The sequence below is a fragment of the Nycticebus coucang genome, chromosome 6 (genome assembly GCF_027406575.1).
Source record: "Nycticebus coucang isolate mNycCou1 chromosome 6, mNycCou1.pri, whole genome shotgun sequence".
NCBI lineage: Eukaryota > Metazoa > Chordata > Mammalia > Primates > Lorisidae > Nycticebus > Nycticebus coucang.
Window position 1 is genome coordinate 4,650,796 of NC_069785.1, and position 13,841 is coordinate 4,664,636.

A 13,841-nucleotide genomic window follows, 5' to 3' on the forward strand; every position below is an offset into this window, starting at 1 on the left:
CCCTTTCTCTTGCTTGACATAATTTCTTTCTTCCTCTCCTCTCTTCTTCTCTTGCTTAATACTGGACTAACCTGATTTCTTAACTCTGATCCTTACTTCTCTGTCACCTTGGTTGACTCTCTTCCTGCTTCTTCCTCTGGGGAGCAGTTCCCCAAGGGTAAGCTGCATTTCGGGGAGCCGAGCAATTCCTTAAGGCAGGATTTCTCAGTGGGATCTGATCGGTTTCACAAGACTGCCAGACTCATTCATCTACGTGCCGCTAAACCTGTCCAATGGATATGATGCTTGCATCCCGAGTTCGATATTTCTTTTTATAAACTCTTCATCTTCCCTTGCTCCTTGAAATCAGCTACTCTCAATTTCGGTTTCCTAGTTCAACAGCTCAACTGTTGCTCCAGTCACCTAAATGTAAAAACTTTAAAGCACATGAGACCACCCTTTTTTCAAACCTAAGTTTTAATCAAAGTTCTACATACCAGCAGTGCAGCGTAAGACAAGTTCTGTGACCAGATAACCAATGTAGCTGTCAGTTAACTCACACGAAATAAGGGTAGTAATAAAAACTTGGGATAATTGTGAGGAACATTTAAAGCACCCCACATTGCATCTGGAACATCAAAAATACTCTGAAGCTTTTGAGTACTAAGTTTTTTTAAATGCCCTGCACCTTCTGCCCTTAATTGATTACCTTATCTGCCAAATAGATGTTGTTTTCTACTTTAGAGGTACACTTCAAGCCCAAATCAACCTTCCGGATTACAGACTCTTTCAATCCATCCTGCACATTTTTAACCACATCAATCTAGTTGCACACTGCTGTCGTGAAAATACTACCATACCAACAACTTTATTTATTTATTTGAGACAGTCTCACTCTCTTACCCTGGGTAGAGTGCAGTGGCATCATAGCTTACAGCAAACTCAAACACCTGGGTTCATCCGATCCTCTCATCTCAGCCTCCTGAGTAGCTGGGTCTACAGGCACCTGCAATGACACCCAGCTAGTTTTCTTTTGTCTTTTTTTGAGTAGAAACAAGGTCTTTCATTCTTGCTCAGGCTGGTCTCAGAACTCCTGAGCTCATGTGATCCATGCTCCTTGGCCTCCCAGAGTGCTGGGATTGCAGGTGTGAGCTACGGCGCCTGCCCTCAGCATCTCCCTGGCATTTCTTCTTCTCTTCTCCTGGCTGGTGAACATGCCATACTTACTGTCTTGTGACTTTTCCAAACTACTTCTCTTGATGGGCCTGACTCTGTCTGCTCCTTGAGGTCTGTTTAGCTTTATCTTCTTCATAAAATGTTCCATGACTTTGTCAATCACCTTTCTGAGCCTAGACTGTCACTGTCCTCAAAATGGATCTGTACTTCACAATTTAGCTTTGTGCTTTCCTTCCTCCCTTCTGATCTTTTTATGAATCATTTTCTTAAAATCACAGCTTTATTGAGATATAATTCAGATGCCATGAAGGTGAGATATAATTCAGATGCCATGCCATTTATTCTCTTCAAGGGCACAATTCATTGGTTTATAGCATATTGAAAGACTTGCACAACCATCACCTCTAATTTCAGAGCACGTTTTTTTTTTTTTTTGGCCGGGGCTGGGTGTGAACCATGAACCTGCCACCTCTGGCATATGAGGCCGGTGCTCTACCCACTTGACCACAGGAGCCACCCTCAGAGCACTTTTAACACCCCCAAAATAAACATCGCACCCATTAGTCACACTTCCCACTCTCTTTTCCCCCCTCCCCAGCTCCTAACAATCACTAATTTACTTTCTGTCTCTGTCGTTTTGCCTATTCTGGATGTTTCACAGAAATGGAACCAGGTAATACTTGATTTTTTATGTCTGGCTTCATTCACTTGATTTCAGGATTTCAGCATCATTTCAAAGTATATCCGTTTTGTAGCATATATCAATACTTCATTCTTTTCTTAGTCTAACTAATATTTCATTGTGTGGATACACTACATTTTGTTCATTCATTACCTGAAAGCCAATTGGGTTATTTCCATTTTTATTAGACATTATGAACACTTACATATGTTTCAAGTTTCTGTACAGACATATGTTTTCAATTCTCTTGGGGATATAACTAGGAGTAGAATTGCTGGGTTATGTAGTATCATAATTACTTTGTGCTGCTATAACAAAATATTATAAATTGTGTATCTTATAAACAACAGAAATTTGTTTCTCACAGTTCTGAAAACTAGGCAGTCCAAGATCAAGACACTAACAGATTTGCGCCTGGTGAGGGCTGCTTTCTAGTTCATAGATGGTGCCTTCTACTGTATCCTGCAGTGAGAGGGGAAAATGAGCTCCCTTTAGTCTCTTTTCCAAGGGCACTAATCCCCTCAGAAAAGGATTCATGATCTAATCAAAGAGAGCCTCACAATCTATAATCAAAGGTCCTACCACTTAATACCTTCCTGGGGGGTCAGGATTTCAACATAGGAATTTGGGTGGGGGATGGATACAGATATTCACATAATATATGGTTAACTCTATGTTGAATTTTTTCAGGAACTGCCAAACTGTTTTTCGAGACAACTGACCACTTGTATTCCCACCAGCAATGTATGACGGTTGTAGTTTCTTCACATCCCAACCAACACTTGTTATTGTTATCTTTTTTATTATGTGTATAATGAGTGCTATGGGCAAGAAATGTTACCTCATTGTGGTTTTGATTTGTATTTGCCTAATGATGAATGATGTTGAACATCTTTTTTTTTTTTTTTGTAGAGACAGAGTCTCACTTTACCATCCTCGGTAGAGTGCCATGACGTCACAGGACTCACAGCAACCTCCAGCTCTTTCGCGATTCTCCTGCCTCAGCGAACATCTTTTTTCTGTGCTTATTTGCTGTATAATCTTTGGAGAACTATCTTTTCATAGCCTTTGCCCATTTTATACTTTCTTTGACACAGAGTCTGACTGTTGCCCAGGCTAGAATGCTGTAGCATCCGCCTAGCTCACAGCAACTTCAATCTCCTGCCTCAATCTGAGTAGCCTGGACTACAGATGCCCACCACAACACCCAACTAAGTTTTTATTATTTTTAGTAGAAACAAAGAGTCTCACTCTTGCACAGGCTGGTTTCTAACTCCTGGGCTCAAGCAATCCTCCTGCTTCGGTCTCCTAGAGTGCTGGGATTACAGGCCTGAGCCACCGTGCCTGCCCTCTTTGCCCATTTTTAATTGGGTTATTTTGGGGTTATAATAACTCTTTATATATTTTAGACACAAGTCCCTTAAAAGATATAATTTGCAAATATTTTTCCCAATCCATAGGTGCTTTTTTCACATTTTGTTGCTGTCCTTCGAAAAATGACTACTTTAAATTTTGATAAAATTCTTTTTTTTTTTTTTGGAGAGTTTCACTTTGTCACCCTGGTAGAGTGCTGTGACATCATAGCTCACAGCAACCTCAAACTCCTGGGCTCAAGTGATCCTCTTGCCTTACCCTCCTAAGTAGTTGGGACTACAGGTGCCCACTACCACACCCAGCTAGTTTTTCTATTTTTAGTAGAGATAGGGTTTTGCTCTTGTTCAGGCTGGTCTGGAGCTCTTGAGCTCAGTTAATCCACCTGCTTCAGCCTCCCAGAGTGCTAGGATTATAGGCGTGAGCCACCACGCCCAGGCTAAATTTTGATAAAATTCAATTTAACTATCCTTTTGTGTTTATGCTTTAAGGTCTGCAAGCCATTGTCTCACGTCAAGTTGCAAAGTTTTAGGCCCATGTTGTCTTCTAAGAATTCTATAATTTTAGACCCTATGTTTAAGTCTATAATCCATCTTTAGTTAATATTTGTGTACAGTGTGAGGTACGGGTTTGATTTCATTCTTTTGTATGTGGTTATCCTTTCTGACCTGTTATATATTCTGTCTTGATGCCTTACCCTATGCTAAGCATACAATGAACTAATGCGTTTGTGTGTGTGTGTGAGTGTGCATGTATGTGTGAACGTTTCAGAGTTTTGTTCAGATTCAAACATTTCACAAGATCTCCTGGTATTCAAACTTACATCAAAGACAAAAAAAAGAATTTCCCAGCATGGTTTTCTGCAAAAAACCAGAGCAGTAAATACGAGCAGTGCATTTCTTTCCCCTTGAATTAAAGATTTCTTTATTTTATTTTTTATTTTTTTTTTGAGGTAGAGTCTTACTTTTGTCGTCCTCGGTAGAGTGCCATGGCATCTTAGCTCAGAGCAACCTCAAATTCTTGGGCTCAAGCAGTTCTCCTGCCTCAGCCTCCAAGAAGCTAGGACTATGGGTGCCCACCACAACTGGTTATTTTTAGAGACAGGGTCTCCCTCTTGCTCAGGCTGTTCTTAAACTCCTAAACTCAGGCAATCCATCCACCTCGACCTCCCAGAGTGCTAGGATTACAGGCATGAGCCACCGTGCCTGGCCCAGAATTAGAAATTTCATTGTTATCTTAGGGCCCTTCTTTCAGTACATGTGAAAATAGCCCAATTCCTACCAAATCTTCCCTCTTTCTTGGTTTGTCAGTGCTTTCCTTACTGTTTACAGTGACTGCCCAGTTCTATCCAAAAGTGGCTTCTGTACCTTCCTTGCCCTTCTTAGAGCACATCCCAGCCCCTGATCTCTACCTCCTTAGTAGCTTTACTGGCACGTTCCATTTTTGGCAATCTCTGAGACAAGGAGAGAATTTGGCTCACCTGGTATCTGACAGGACTAATACATTATATTTCACCTTGCCAGCCTCATGTTGCATTTCTTAAGGCACTTTCCCCCACATACTCAACACTCATACAAGCCCTCTCTCATGTTCTCCTACCCCCAGCCTCTCTCATTTCAACCCGTGGTTCTATTTTATTAACCTGTTAGAAATACAAAGTGCAGTGTAAATAAGCTCAGAGAAAAAGCTCAAGTCAACCTGAGGATTACTAAGCCCAGGGCTGTATTTGACTTCAGATCTGTGAGGTGTCCTTCAGTCTGAATCTAAGTTCAGTGCTTGGTACCTTATTTGGATATCGCTGCTTCAAGGCTTGAGCTGTTCTTCCAAACACTGGAGTTCTCGGCTACTTTTCAGTATGATGTAAGTACCACAAGTATTGCACTGTCTAGTGGTTCTAGTGGGGGATTTCAGATAAGATTCCTCATTTGAATCCACTAGAAAACCTTATGTGGAAGTAAACATTTAAGAAACACACTTGAAGGCCTCATTTGATAAACTAGAAAATTTTTTCTAGTTTCAGAGATTCGAGTTTGACTCCTCTTTAATCTTCAGAGTAAGCCACAGCTTGAAATATTCGAAGAGGGTCTGAAGATTCCAGCTGCACTCATTTAATCTAATTTTTCCTCCAGTGGTATTTAACCAAGGGTGGCTGAATTTCCTGGGCACTATGTTGTGTAAATGTAACAGCTTTCTAAAACTAGTGAAGTCTCTTACAAAGCTATAGTTAAGCTATTTCAAATGTTAAGAAATGGGGCAGTTATTAACAATATTAACCCCCCCCTTACTAAATACAAGGACCATTCATAGATGTGGATTAAGGATAGCACAGTAGTCAGAGTAAGCGGCACTGTGGTTGTCAGAAGGTTACTCTTGAGTAACTGAGGGTTCTGGAGAGTGGGAAAAGAGCTCAGTACAGATGCTCCTCAACTTACCACAGGGTTATGTTCCAGTAAACCCATCACAAATTGAGAATATCATGAGTTGAAAATGCATTTAATACACTTAACCTCCCAAACAGTATGCACTTGGCTTAGCCTAGCATACCTGGAACATGCTCAGAACACCTACTTTAGCTGGGCAAACTCATCTAATGCAAAGCCCATGTTATAATATGCAATTAATCTCACATAGAATTTATTGAATACTGCACTAAAAGTAGAAAACAGAATGGTTGCATGGGTACAGTTTCTACTGAAAACATGGTTTTCACACCATCATAGTCAAAAAATCGTGCAGTCGGGGACCATCTATATTAAAAGGGTTTCTGAGTCACGACAGCTCCAACAATCTTTTTCCGAATAAAGAGAATATTCTGGAGGGACAAGTATATTTTTGGTTCTATAAACGCATGTTTGAGAAGCTGTAGTTACTCAGAGCTCAGTGGAGCATGAGCAGAGGTCACTAAGGTACAATCCTTAGCTCTGTCCCAGCTGTATTTTAAATCTGCCCCTGCCCACCCAGACGCTTTGAACTCCCCATCCCCCACCTTCCTTTTTTTCCTGTACCACTTATTACGTCTGCTATCTCAAGTTTATGCATCATCATACAGTCCCATAAATCTTGGAATAAGGTGATGAAATAAAATTTTATTTTATTTATTTTTCTGAGACAGCGTCTCACTATGTCACCCTGGGTAGAGTGCTGTTGCATCACAGCTCACGGCAACCTCCAACTCTTGGGCGATTCTCTTGCCTCTGCCTTCCAGGTAGCTGGACCACAAGGCGCCCGCCACAGCGCCCGGCTGTTTTTTTATTGCAGTTGTCTTTGTTGCTCAGCAGGCCCGGCCGGGTTTGGACCCTCCAGCCTCGGTGTCTGTGGCTGGTGCCCTACTCACTGAGCTACGGGCGCCGCCCCAAAAAGTAAATTTTAAAAGGGGGAATTTTCTCAACAATGAGATTTCTTCATGGAACATGCGTTGATTTGATACCAGCCTGGTTTACATTTTCTTTGTGCCAAGCTCTCGAGGAACCCAAGTTTCATTTGGGAATATTAAAAACCACCACAGAAAACCTCTGCAAGTTCTGCCCAAGAGTTCAGTTGGTAGCTGCCCTATCCAGTGTGTCTATCAGCGTGCGAGTGAAGGCAGGCACAGGAAAACTGATAGGCTGAATGCGATTCTGGGTGGGGATAGAAAAGTCGTTTGCAGTTTCTGAGTTTGTAGAAAATAAAGAGTAAAAATAAAACACCTCCCATGTTCTCAACACCCAGACAACTTAACATTTTGCATTTCCTTCCAGTCTTTTTTCTCTAAATATTTAAAAATAAGTTTGTGATTTTACAGCTGCCATGTCCACTTTTGCAGTTTTGTACCCTAGCAAGCAATTTCCCATTTTATTAAAAACATTTTCCTTTATCCCTTCAACACCATAATTTACATGAACATTCCCTCTTTTTTGGACATTCATACTGCAAGTGAGTAAAAATAATTTGAGTAGAGAGACTGAGGGCATCAATTTCTCCATGATGACTAGATAAAAGCACTGTAGTGGTTTTCCCTATTTTTTTTTGGTGCCAAACTTCTGGCGTCTGACTAAATATTGCTTCTCTCCTGTAAGGATCCCATCGCTTTCTCGAGGCTTCTAATCTTGTTTCCCGGTTGTGGGTGGCCTCCCTTTCGAGTGTTAAGGACAATTTGAGAGACGAAGAGACTTTTAAAACGGGGCTGTTAGAATTAAGAGGTAGTTTATCTGAGTAGCCGTGCGTTTGCCAGCGGGGCAGTTACCCCTGGCTCGTGTGTCCCCTACAGCAGCACACGGGGGTGGGGGGTGGCAGAAGAGCAGGCAGCAGCAGGGCCGTCCTCCAGCACCCTCCGGTGCTCCCTGTACCTGCGGGCGCCGTCCAGAGGGACCGAAATTCTTCAAGGTGTGGCCGAGGGCGCGTGGAGGATGTTACCCCGGGTATATCGTCCCTCTCCTAACAGGGCGCGATTGGTTCTACACTGCCTGTGAAAACACGCAAATGCGGAGAGGCTGGGAAGCAGTTTCTAGCAAAATTCGTGGCATGGAATTGGGGACCCCGTAAAGCACATCTCACCCCGGCGGGAGCACTCCGGCCAAGCCCGAGAGCGCCGACGTTGCCGGCAAAGCCGTGTTTTTTGCCCTTCTCCTTCCTCTGGGTTTTCTCATTCTTCTGGGGGATGTTCATGGAGCCGGCTTGGGCATTTACTTCCCAAAGTTCCCACATCCCAAATTCTTCCCTCCAGCTCCCGGGGTGCGGTCCGTCTCCGAGCCCTGAGACTTCTGGACCCGCTCCAGGCGTGGGGAGTGGGCGGGAGGACTTTGTTCTCCGAAGACGACCTCGCTCTGGGAACGTCCCGCGGTCGTTTCTCCCGCGCCAGGCCCCCTCCGGCCGGGCGCACGGGCACCCCCGCCGCCAGCCCCCCGCGACGCCGCAGGCCCGCGCGGGAAGGCGCCCCCCGCGCCCGCGCGCCCGGCTCCCCCCGCTCCCCTCCTCCGGGCCCGCGGCCTAGAGCCCGGATGTTGGATTCAATCCCTGCGCCGGGTCCTTCATTTCCATAAAAGGGCAGCGCTCCGCAGGGCTGAGATTGCCGCGGCCCCCCGGGACCCCCCTCCCCGCCGCCCCGCCCCGAGTCCGCGCAGCCCCCTCACCGGAGCGCGGCGCGGGCGGGGCGGGGCGGGGGGACCCGCGCGGGCCGCGGTGCGGGGCGGGGGAGGAGGGAGCCGGCGCGCAAAGCCCCGGCCGGACTCGGGCCGAGGGGGCGGGGAGAGAGGGGTGGAGCGCGGCTGCCATTAGTTTCTGCGGCCGGAGCAGCGCTGCGCCGGTCCAGGAGCGGGACGCGGACGCCGTCGCCGCCCCACGCCCGCCGCCGCGCGGGCCCAAGGCCGGGAGTGCGAGGAGCGCGCGGTAGGGGCCGGGCCCCGGCGAGGGGCTCGGGGGGCGCGGGCGGCCAGGAGGGACGCGGAGCCCGGGCGCGGCCGGCCGGCAGGTGAAGCCCGCCGCGGTCCGCTAGGCGGGGACGGAGCGGTCGGGCGGCGCCGGGCGGCCGGGGCTCCGAGGACCGGCGCGGGCTGAGCGGGGCGCACAGCGCTGCCCGCGGCCCGGCCCCCGCCCCCACCGCCCGCGCTGTTTGCGCGGAAACCCCCGGGTCCCCGGCTTTCTCCCACCCCGCGGCCGACGCGGCGCCTTCGGTGGGATTTGCCTTCCTCTGGAGGAGTGACGCTGACGAGAGCCATTTCCTCCGCTCTCGCAGGAAGGAGCCATGGCTCTGGACGGGATAAGGATGCCAGATGGCTGCTACGCGGACGGGACGTGGGAACTGAGCGTCCATGTGACGGACCTGAACCGCGATGTCACGCTGCGAGTGACCGGGGAGGTGCACATCGGAGGAGTGATGCTGAAGTTGGTGGAGAAACTCGGTGAGTAGCATCCCGGCCGCGTCGAGGCGCGACTTCCCAGAACGAGGGGGGGAGAGGAAAGACAGGCGGGGGGAGGGGCGGGTTTTGGAAATCTGGGCATCCCGTAAATGGTCTTTTTTTTTTTTAATGTGAAATTTTGTAATATTGAAGGAAATAGACCTGACCCGCTTTGCATCTTGTTTTGTTACTCTTCGAATCACGGTGATTCGAACCACCCAATTACAAACTTAATTGCGTAGCTGCGGGGCGGGGAGGCCCTGAACTGTTAACGTCGACCTACTTCTGGTGTAAGAAACCGGGGAGTGTGCCCGTGCGTGTTGGGAGGGTGATACGGAGGGGCTGTGGCCATCTCTTACCTTCAGTGTAGCTGAATATTGGTGACATTTGGTGTTGAGGATGATGCAAAATCAGAAATAACCTCAAAAGAACCCGTACTGGTCAGCGTGAACTGCTGGCCTCTATGTGCAGTTTTTGTAGCTGTTTGTTGCGCGGTGAGTGTCCCCTCCCGAGGGGTGCGGCAGTGTTCGGCAAACTCGGTGTCTGCCTAGCCCGTGCTTGAAGTAAACTATTTCGAGCGTTCAATTTTATATTAATAACATGCTAGTGAAATGATTTTGTGTTAAAGGCAGCCTTTATTAGTAATAAGTTGAGTGTGAATGTATGCAGCCTTGATTCTGATTCAGTTTTAAATAATAGGGTATCTTACCAGGTGAAGTATAACAACATTTTTCATTACACGCTTTGTCATGAATGAAACCATTTTTAGCTGGAACAGTTAACTGAATTAGATGATTTCATCATAAAAGAAAGGCTCAGAGGACTTCTTGATCTTCAGAAAGTGTCTTTTGTATGTAATGCAGCTGTGATAAGGTGGTATGTGTGGCGTTGTCTCTTTAAGGCTGGAGGTTTTTGTTTGGGGGTTTTTTGAGGGCTTTTCCTTCTTTGGTCTTTTTTTTAATTTATTTTTATTTTTTTTGTAGAGACAGAGTTTCACTTTATCAGCAACCTCCAACTCCTGGGCTTAGGCGATTCTCTTGCCTCAGCCTCCCAAGTAGCTGGGACTACAGGCGCCCGCCACAACGCCCGGCTATTTCTTTGTTGCAGTTTGGCCGGGGCCGGGTTTGAACCCGCCACCCTCGGTATATGGGGCCGGCGCCCTGCTCACTGAGCCACAGGCGCCGCCCCTCTTTGGTCTTTCTTTAAAACCCAACATTTTTCAAGCCACACTGGAAGAGTTCAGAAGTGGTTATTTTATCAGGAAATCTATTTCTTATCAGTGGAGTGTTGTATGTCTGTCATATAAACGTACAGAAATAGCACTCTGATACAGTATGCAAAATAAGGCAGAATTCTTTTAGGTGGGCCTGCCTTCTACCCCTGCAGGAGGATCAAAGAGAAGCTCCTTACAAGGTAGCCTCCTCCTAAGATTGCATTTTTTGGCTCCCTGAGACAGCCTAGGAAAGAGCCTGGGTAGGTAGCCTTATTGAAATTAAGTTGTGCTTAACCAATTAATTGACAGCTAACTGTTTTTATCTGATTTGAATAAGTAAATCACTGCAAAAGTTTTGTAAACCTTTTTTGTCTAGTACTGGTGTGGAGTTATTTAGAGATGGAAATACCAAATATAATGTTTATATTTCCTTTGCTTTTAAAGGAAACAAGCATTTGTATTAGAGATTATCTAATATATGATAAATGGTTATTCACATTTTGGTCTCAATGATATTTATATTGGAAAAAAGGGGCTGATGAAGGTGATGAGACAACTTATAGTGTTTGAAAGCCAGACTCTAGCTAATGAATAAATAATGATTTCCATATTTAGTTTGCATTGATTAGACTGTTTATTACAAAATCACAATCATAGACAGAAATATGGAGAATAAACTGTATGCGGACTGAATCGATGTTAATTTTAAGTGACTTTTTAATGCTGATACATTTTTAATTTTTTATGCAGAGAAAATAAGCCTAACAAGGTAGGAAATGCTGCGCATATGAGAACTTTTGTGTTTTTCTTGAATTAAGCAAATAAGATTCCTCTTGTGCTTGAGTTCCAAATAGAAAGTACTTTTCAGCATAATCTGAGTTTCCTATGTGGTAAAAGTAGAGTTAGACGATTTGCTCCTGGCTTTTAAGTGTAGACACTTTGAAAGGTAAACCTATTTTGTTACCTGTTGCCAACTAAATAGAAGAGAAATTCAGTAGGGCAGCGTTTAAAACATCCACACAGCAGAGTGGCGCCTGTGGCTCAGTGAGTAGGGCGCTGGCCCCATATACCAAGGGTGGCGGGTTCAAACCCAGCCCTGGCCAAACTGCAACAAAAAATAGCCCGCGTTGTAGCGGGCACCTGTAGTCCCAGCTGCTTGGGAGGCTGAGGCAAGAGAATCGCGTAAGCCCAAGAGTTAGGGGTTGCTGTGAGTGAGCCGTGTGACGCCACGGCACTCTACCGAGGGCGGTACAGTGAGACTCTGTCTCTATGAAAAAAACAACATCCACACAGCAGGCTGGTCAAATGAGAACTTTGCAGTTTTTTGGAGTTTCTTGAAACTGGAACACTGTGCTGTTTGAAGCTAAAGGTTTACTGCTTGCCTGCAGTGGCAAAGGCAGATCAAAGCTGCTTGCACTCTAAATAAGAGGTGCAGATCGTGATAGGGCTGGGATAGCACTGGGTCTGGTGTCTCAGAGCAGTGACGGCAGTTAGCAGAATCAGGCTACGGAGGCCTTGACACAACTGTGACAGAAGTTGAGCAGCATCTACCTACTGCTGAAGATAGACACCCTTCCTAATCTCATAGGAGGGTGGTGTATGAATACCAGCTGCGTTCAGGTTGGCTCCCTGTACGATGTGCTGTGGCAGCGATTATTACCCTGGAGTTAATAGATCCCAGGATGATCCCTCTCCTCAACATTGTATTAAGGGGTGTATGTGTGTGTTTGTGTGGGCGCGCCCGTGCAAGAGGCTTCTTTGCTTTCATTGGTTTCTCAAGGAGACCTGTGATCAAACACTTCTATGGTTTCCCTTGCATCAGTCTTGTTGGGAAATCACACTGTTCATGTCAGACTGAGGCATTTTAATTAAGACAAAAACGTAAATCATGCTTCCTTCGTATGTGTCAGCAGTATCTTTGTATTTAGAGAAATTTTTTTTTCTCCTCGTGTGTCAACTTGAATTAATTGGAATTTTATGAAGAACTTTTACACTTCAGTTATGGTTATAAAAACATGGTTCTTAGATTTATTATGACTTCAGAGATCCACAAGGTCTCTTTAAAAATCTTACTATAAAACCCATTTGTCATTCTGCATTAATCTTTATTTTTTTTTAGGTTAATGTGCAGGTACAAACAACTAGGTTACAATATTTGCATTTGTTAGGTAGGTCCCTGTTGTAGTTGTGTCCTGCACCCAAGTGGTGCGCCTTATACCCTTGCATTGTGCCCTTTTATAAAAACAAGACCTCAGGGAATAAAACTGTAAAATAATTATATTTACAAATGAGTTTTGTAAAGAAAAAAAACAATTTTATGGGATTCCTCAGGAGGTCACTGGGAAATATTAAAGAAAAACTTTGTACTCAGTGGGCTTCAAAGTTTAGTCCACATTGAGGATTCTGAATACCAAAGAGGTGGTTAGCTTTAGTGCTTGATGGATGTGTCCAGAGAGTTTTACTATCATTTTATAACACAAATTAAATTTCTACTTTCCTATAAAAATTCATTTTAGTTGGAGAGTAAGGAACTTATAATATGTAGCTCAGTGAATGGAAGTGTCCAACCACCAACTGTATAGTTGCTAAATTTTTTCTAGTTCTGATTCTGTGAGTATGAGGAATATAGAAGTTGGGTTAGATCAGATCAAATAATAGTCTAGAGGAGAAAAATGCAAGTGGGGAAACTTGGGAGTAAATTAAAAGAAATGTATAGAGCCTCAGGAAATTTAAGGATTATGTTTCTGAATGGGCCTTTAGAAAGAAGTAGTCCCTGCTTTCAAGGGTGTCATGTTCTTGACATATAATAATAGATGCAGGTTAGACTGTAAAGTCTGCACACATCACCAAAAGAAGAAATAGATCTTAGTAAAATTATGCTAAACATCTTTCAAGGTGATCATTAAGTATGGCATTCAAAGTCCCGCAGAAGTAGAAGATAGTTTTTCCTCTAGGAACTCCAAAAATAAGTCTGTTTAGTTGAATGCCATAACTTGGCTTGCATGAGGGGCTTTGTTACACAGAAAAAAATACTTTGAACACTAGGATGGGAGCTTGGCAAGATGCACTCAGAGGGATGGGTGTCTAACTGGACAGCTCCCTTCCCAAGCTCATGCTTAGTGCCCCCTGGGGAAGGCAGATGCTTTTATAGTGAAACGGTGTCAATACTGTTGAAATCCTCAGTTTTTCACTCCGAGGGCTTGTGGTTGAATTCATGGAAATTAAGTGACTATCCGGCGTCCTCAAACTTTTTAAACAGGGGGCCAGTTCACTGTCCCTCAGACTGTTGGAGAGCTGGACTATAGTTTAAAAAAAAAAAAAACTGAACAAATTCCTATGCACACTGCACATATCTTATTTTGAAGTAAAAAAACAAAACGGGAACAAATACAATCATACCGCCTCATGTCGCCCAGGGGCCGCAGTTTGAGGACCCCTAGATACAAACTCATCACATTTATAGTGAAATATATTAAGATTTTAAGAAATTTTTTAAAATCTTTGGAGTTCAGGTGGGTGAATCACTTAATGGTGAATAAAATGTTAA

General features: G+C 44.8%; 2 protein-coding genes across 7 annotated transcripts in view; one reads left to right on the top strand and one right to left on the bottom strand.

Moving 5' to 3' along the window:
• Positions 1-6,237: 6,237 nt before the first annotated feature.
• LOC128587831 (myosin IC heavy chain) lies at positions 6,238-8,458 on the bottom strand. The gene is made up of 3 exons (XM_053594240.1): positions 8,273-8,458; positions 7,742-8,173; positions 6,238-7,650 (listed from the first exon to the last, which is right to left on the bottom strand). The coding sequence occupies exons 1-3, from the start codon at positions 8,456-8,458 to the stop codon at positions 7,642-7,644; spliced, it is 627 nt and encodes a 208-aa protein (XP_053450215.1). The 3' UTR covers positions 6,238-7,641.
• Positions 8,459-8,508: 50 nt separating this feature from the next.
• FERMT2 (FERM domain containing kindlin 2) overlaps positions 8,509-13,841 on the top strand; it is a 73,618-nt gene continuing 68,285 nt past the window's right edge. For 2 of the 6 annotated variants that reach the window (XM_053594177.1, XM_053594178.1), the window contains exons 1-2: positions 8,509-8,572; positions 8,919-9,084. In XM_053594177.1, the coding sequence (XP_053450152.1) occupies positions 8,928-9,084 (157 nt within the window). In that variant the 5' untranslated portion in view covers positions 8,509-8,572; positions 8,919-8,927. The remainder of the gene's footprint in view (positions 8,573-8,918; positions 9,085-13,841) is intronic. The other 4 variants (XM_053594180.1, XM_053594181.1, XM_053594179.1 and 1 more) reach the window with 3 other exon arrangements.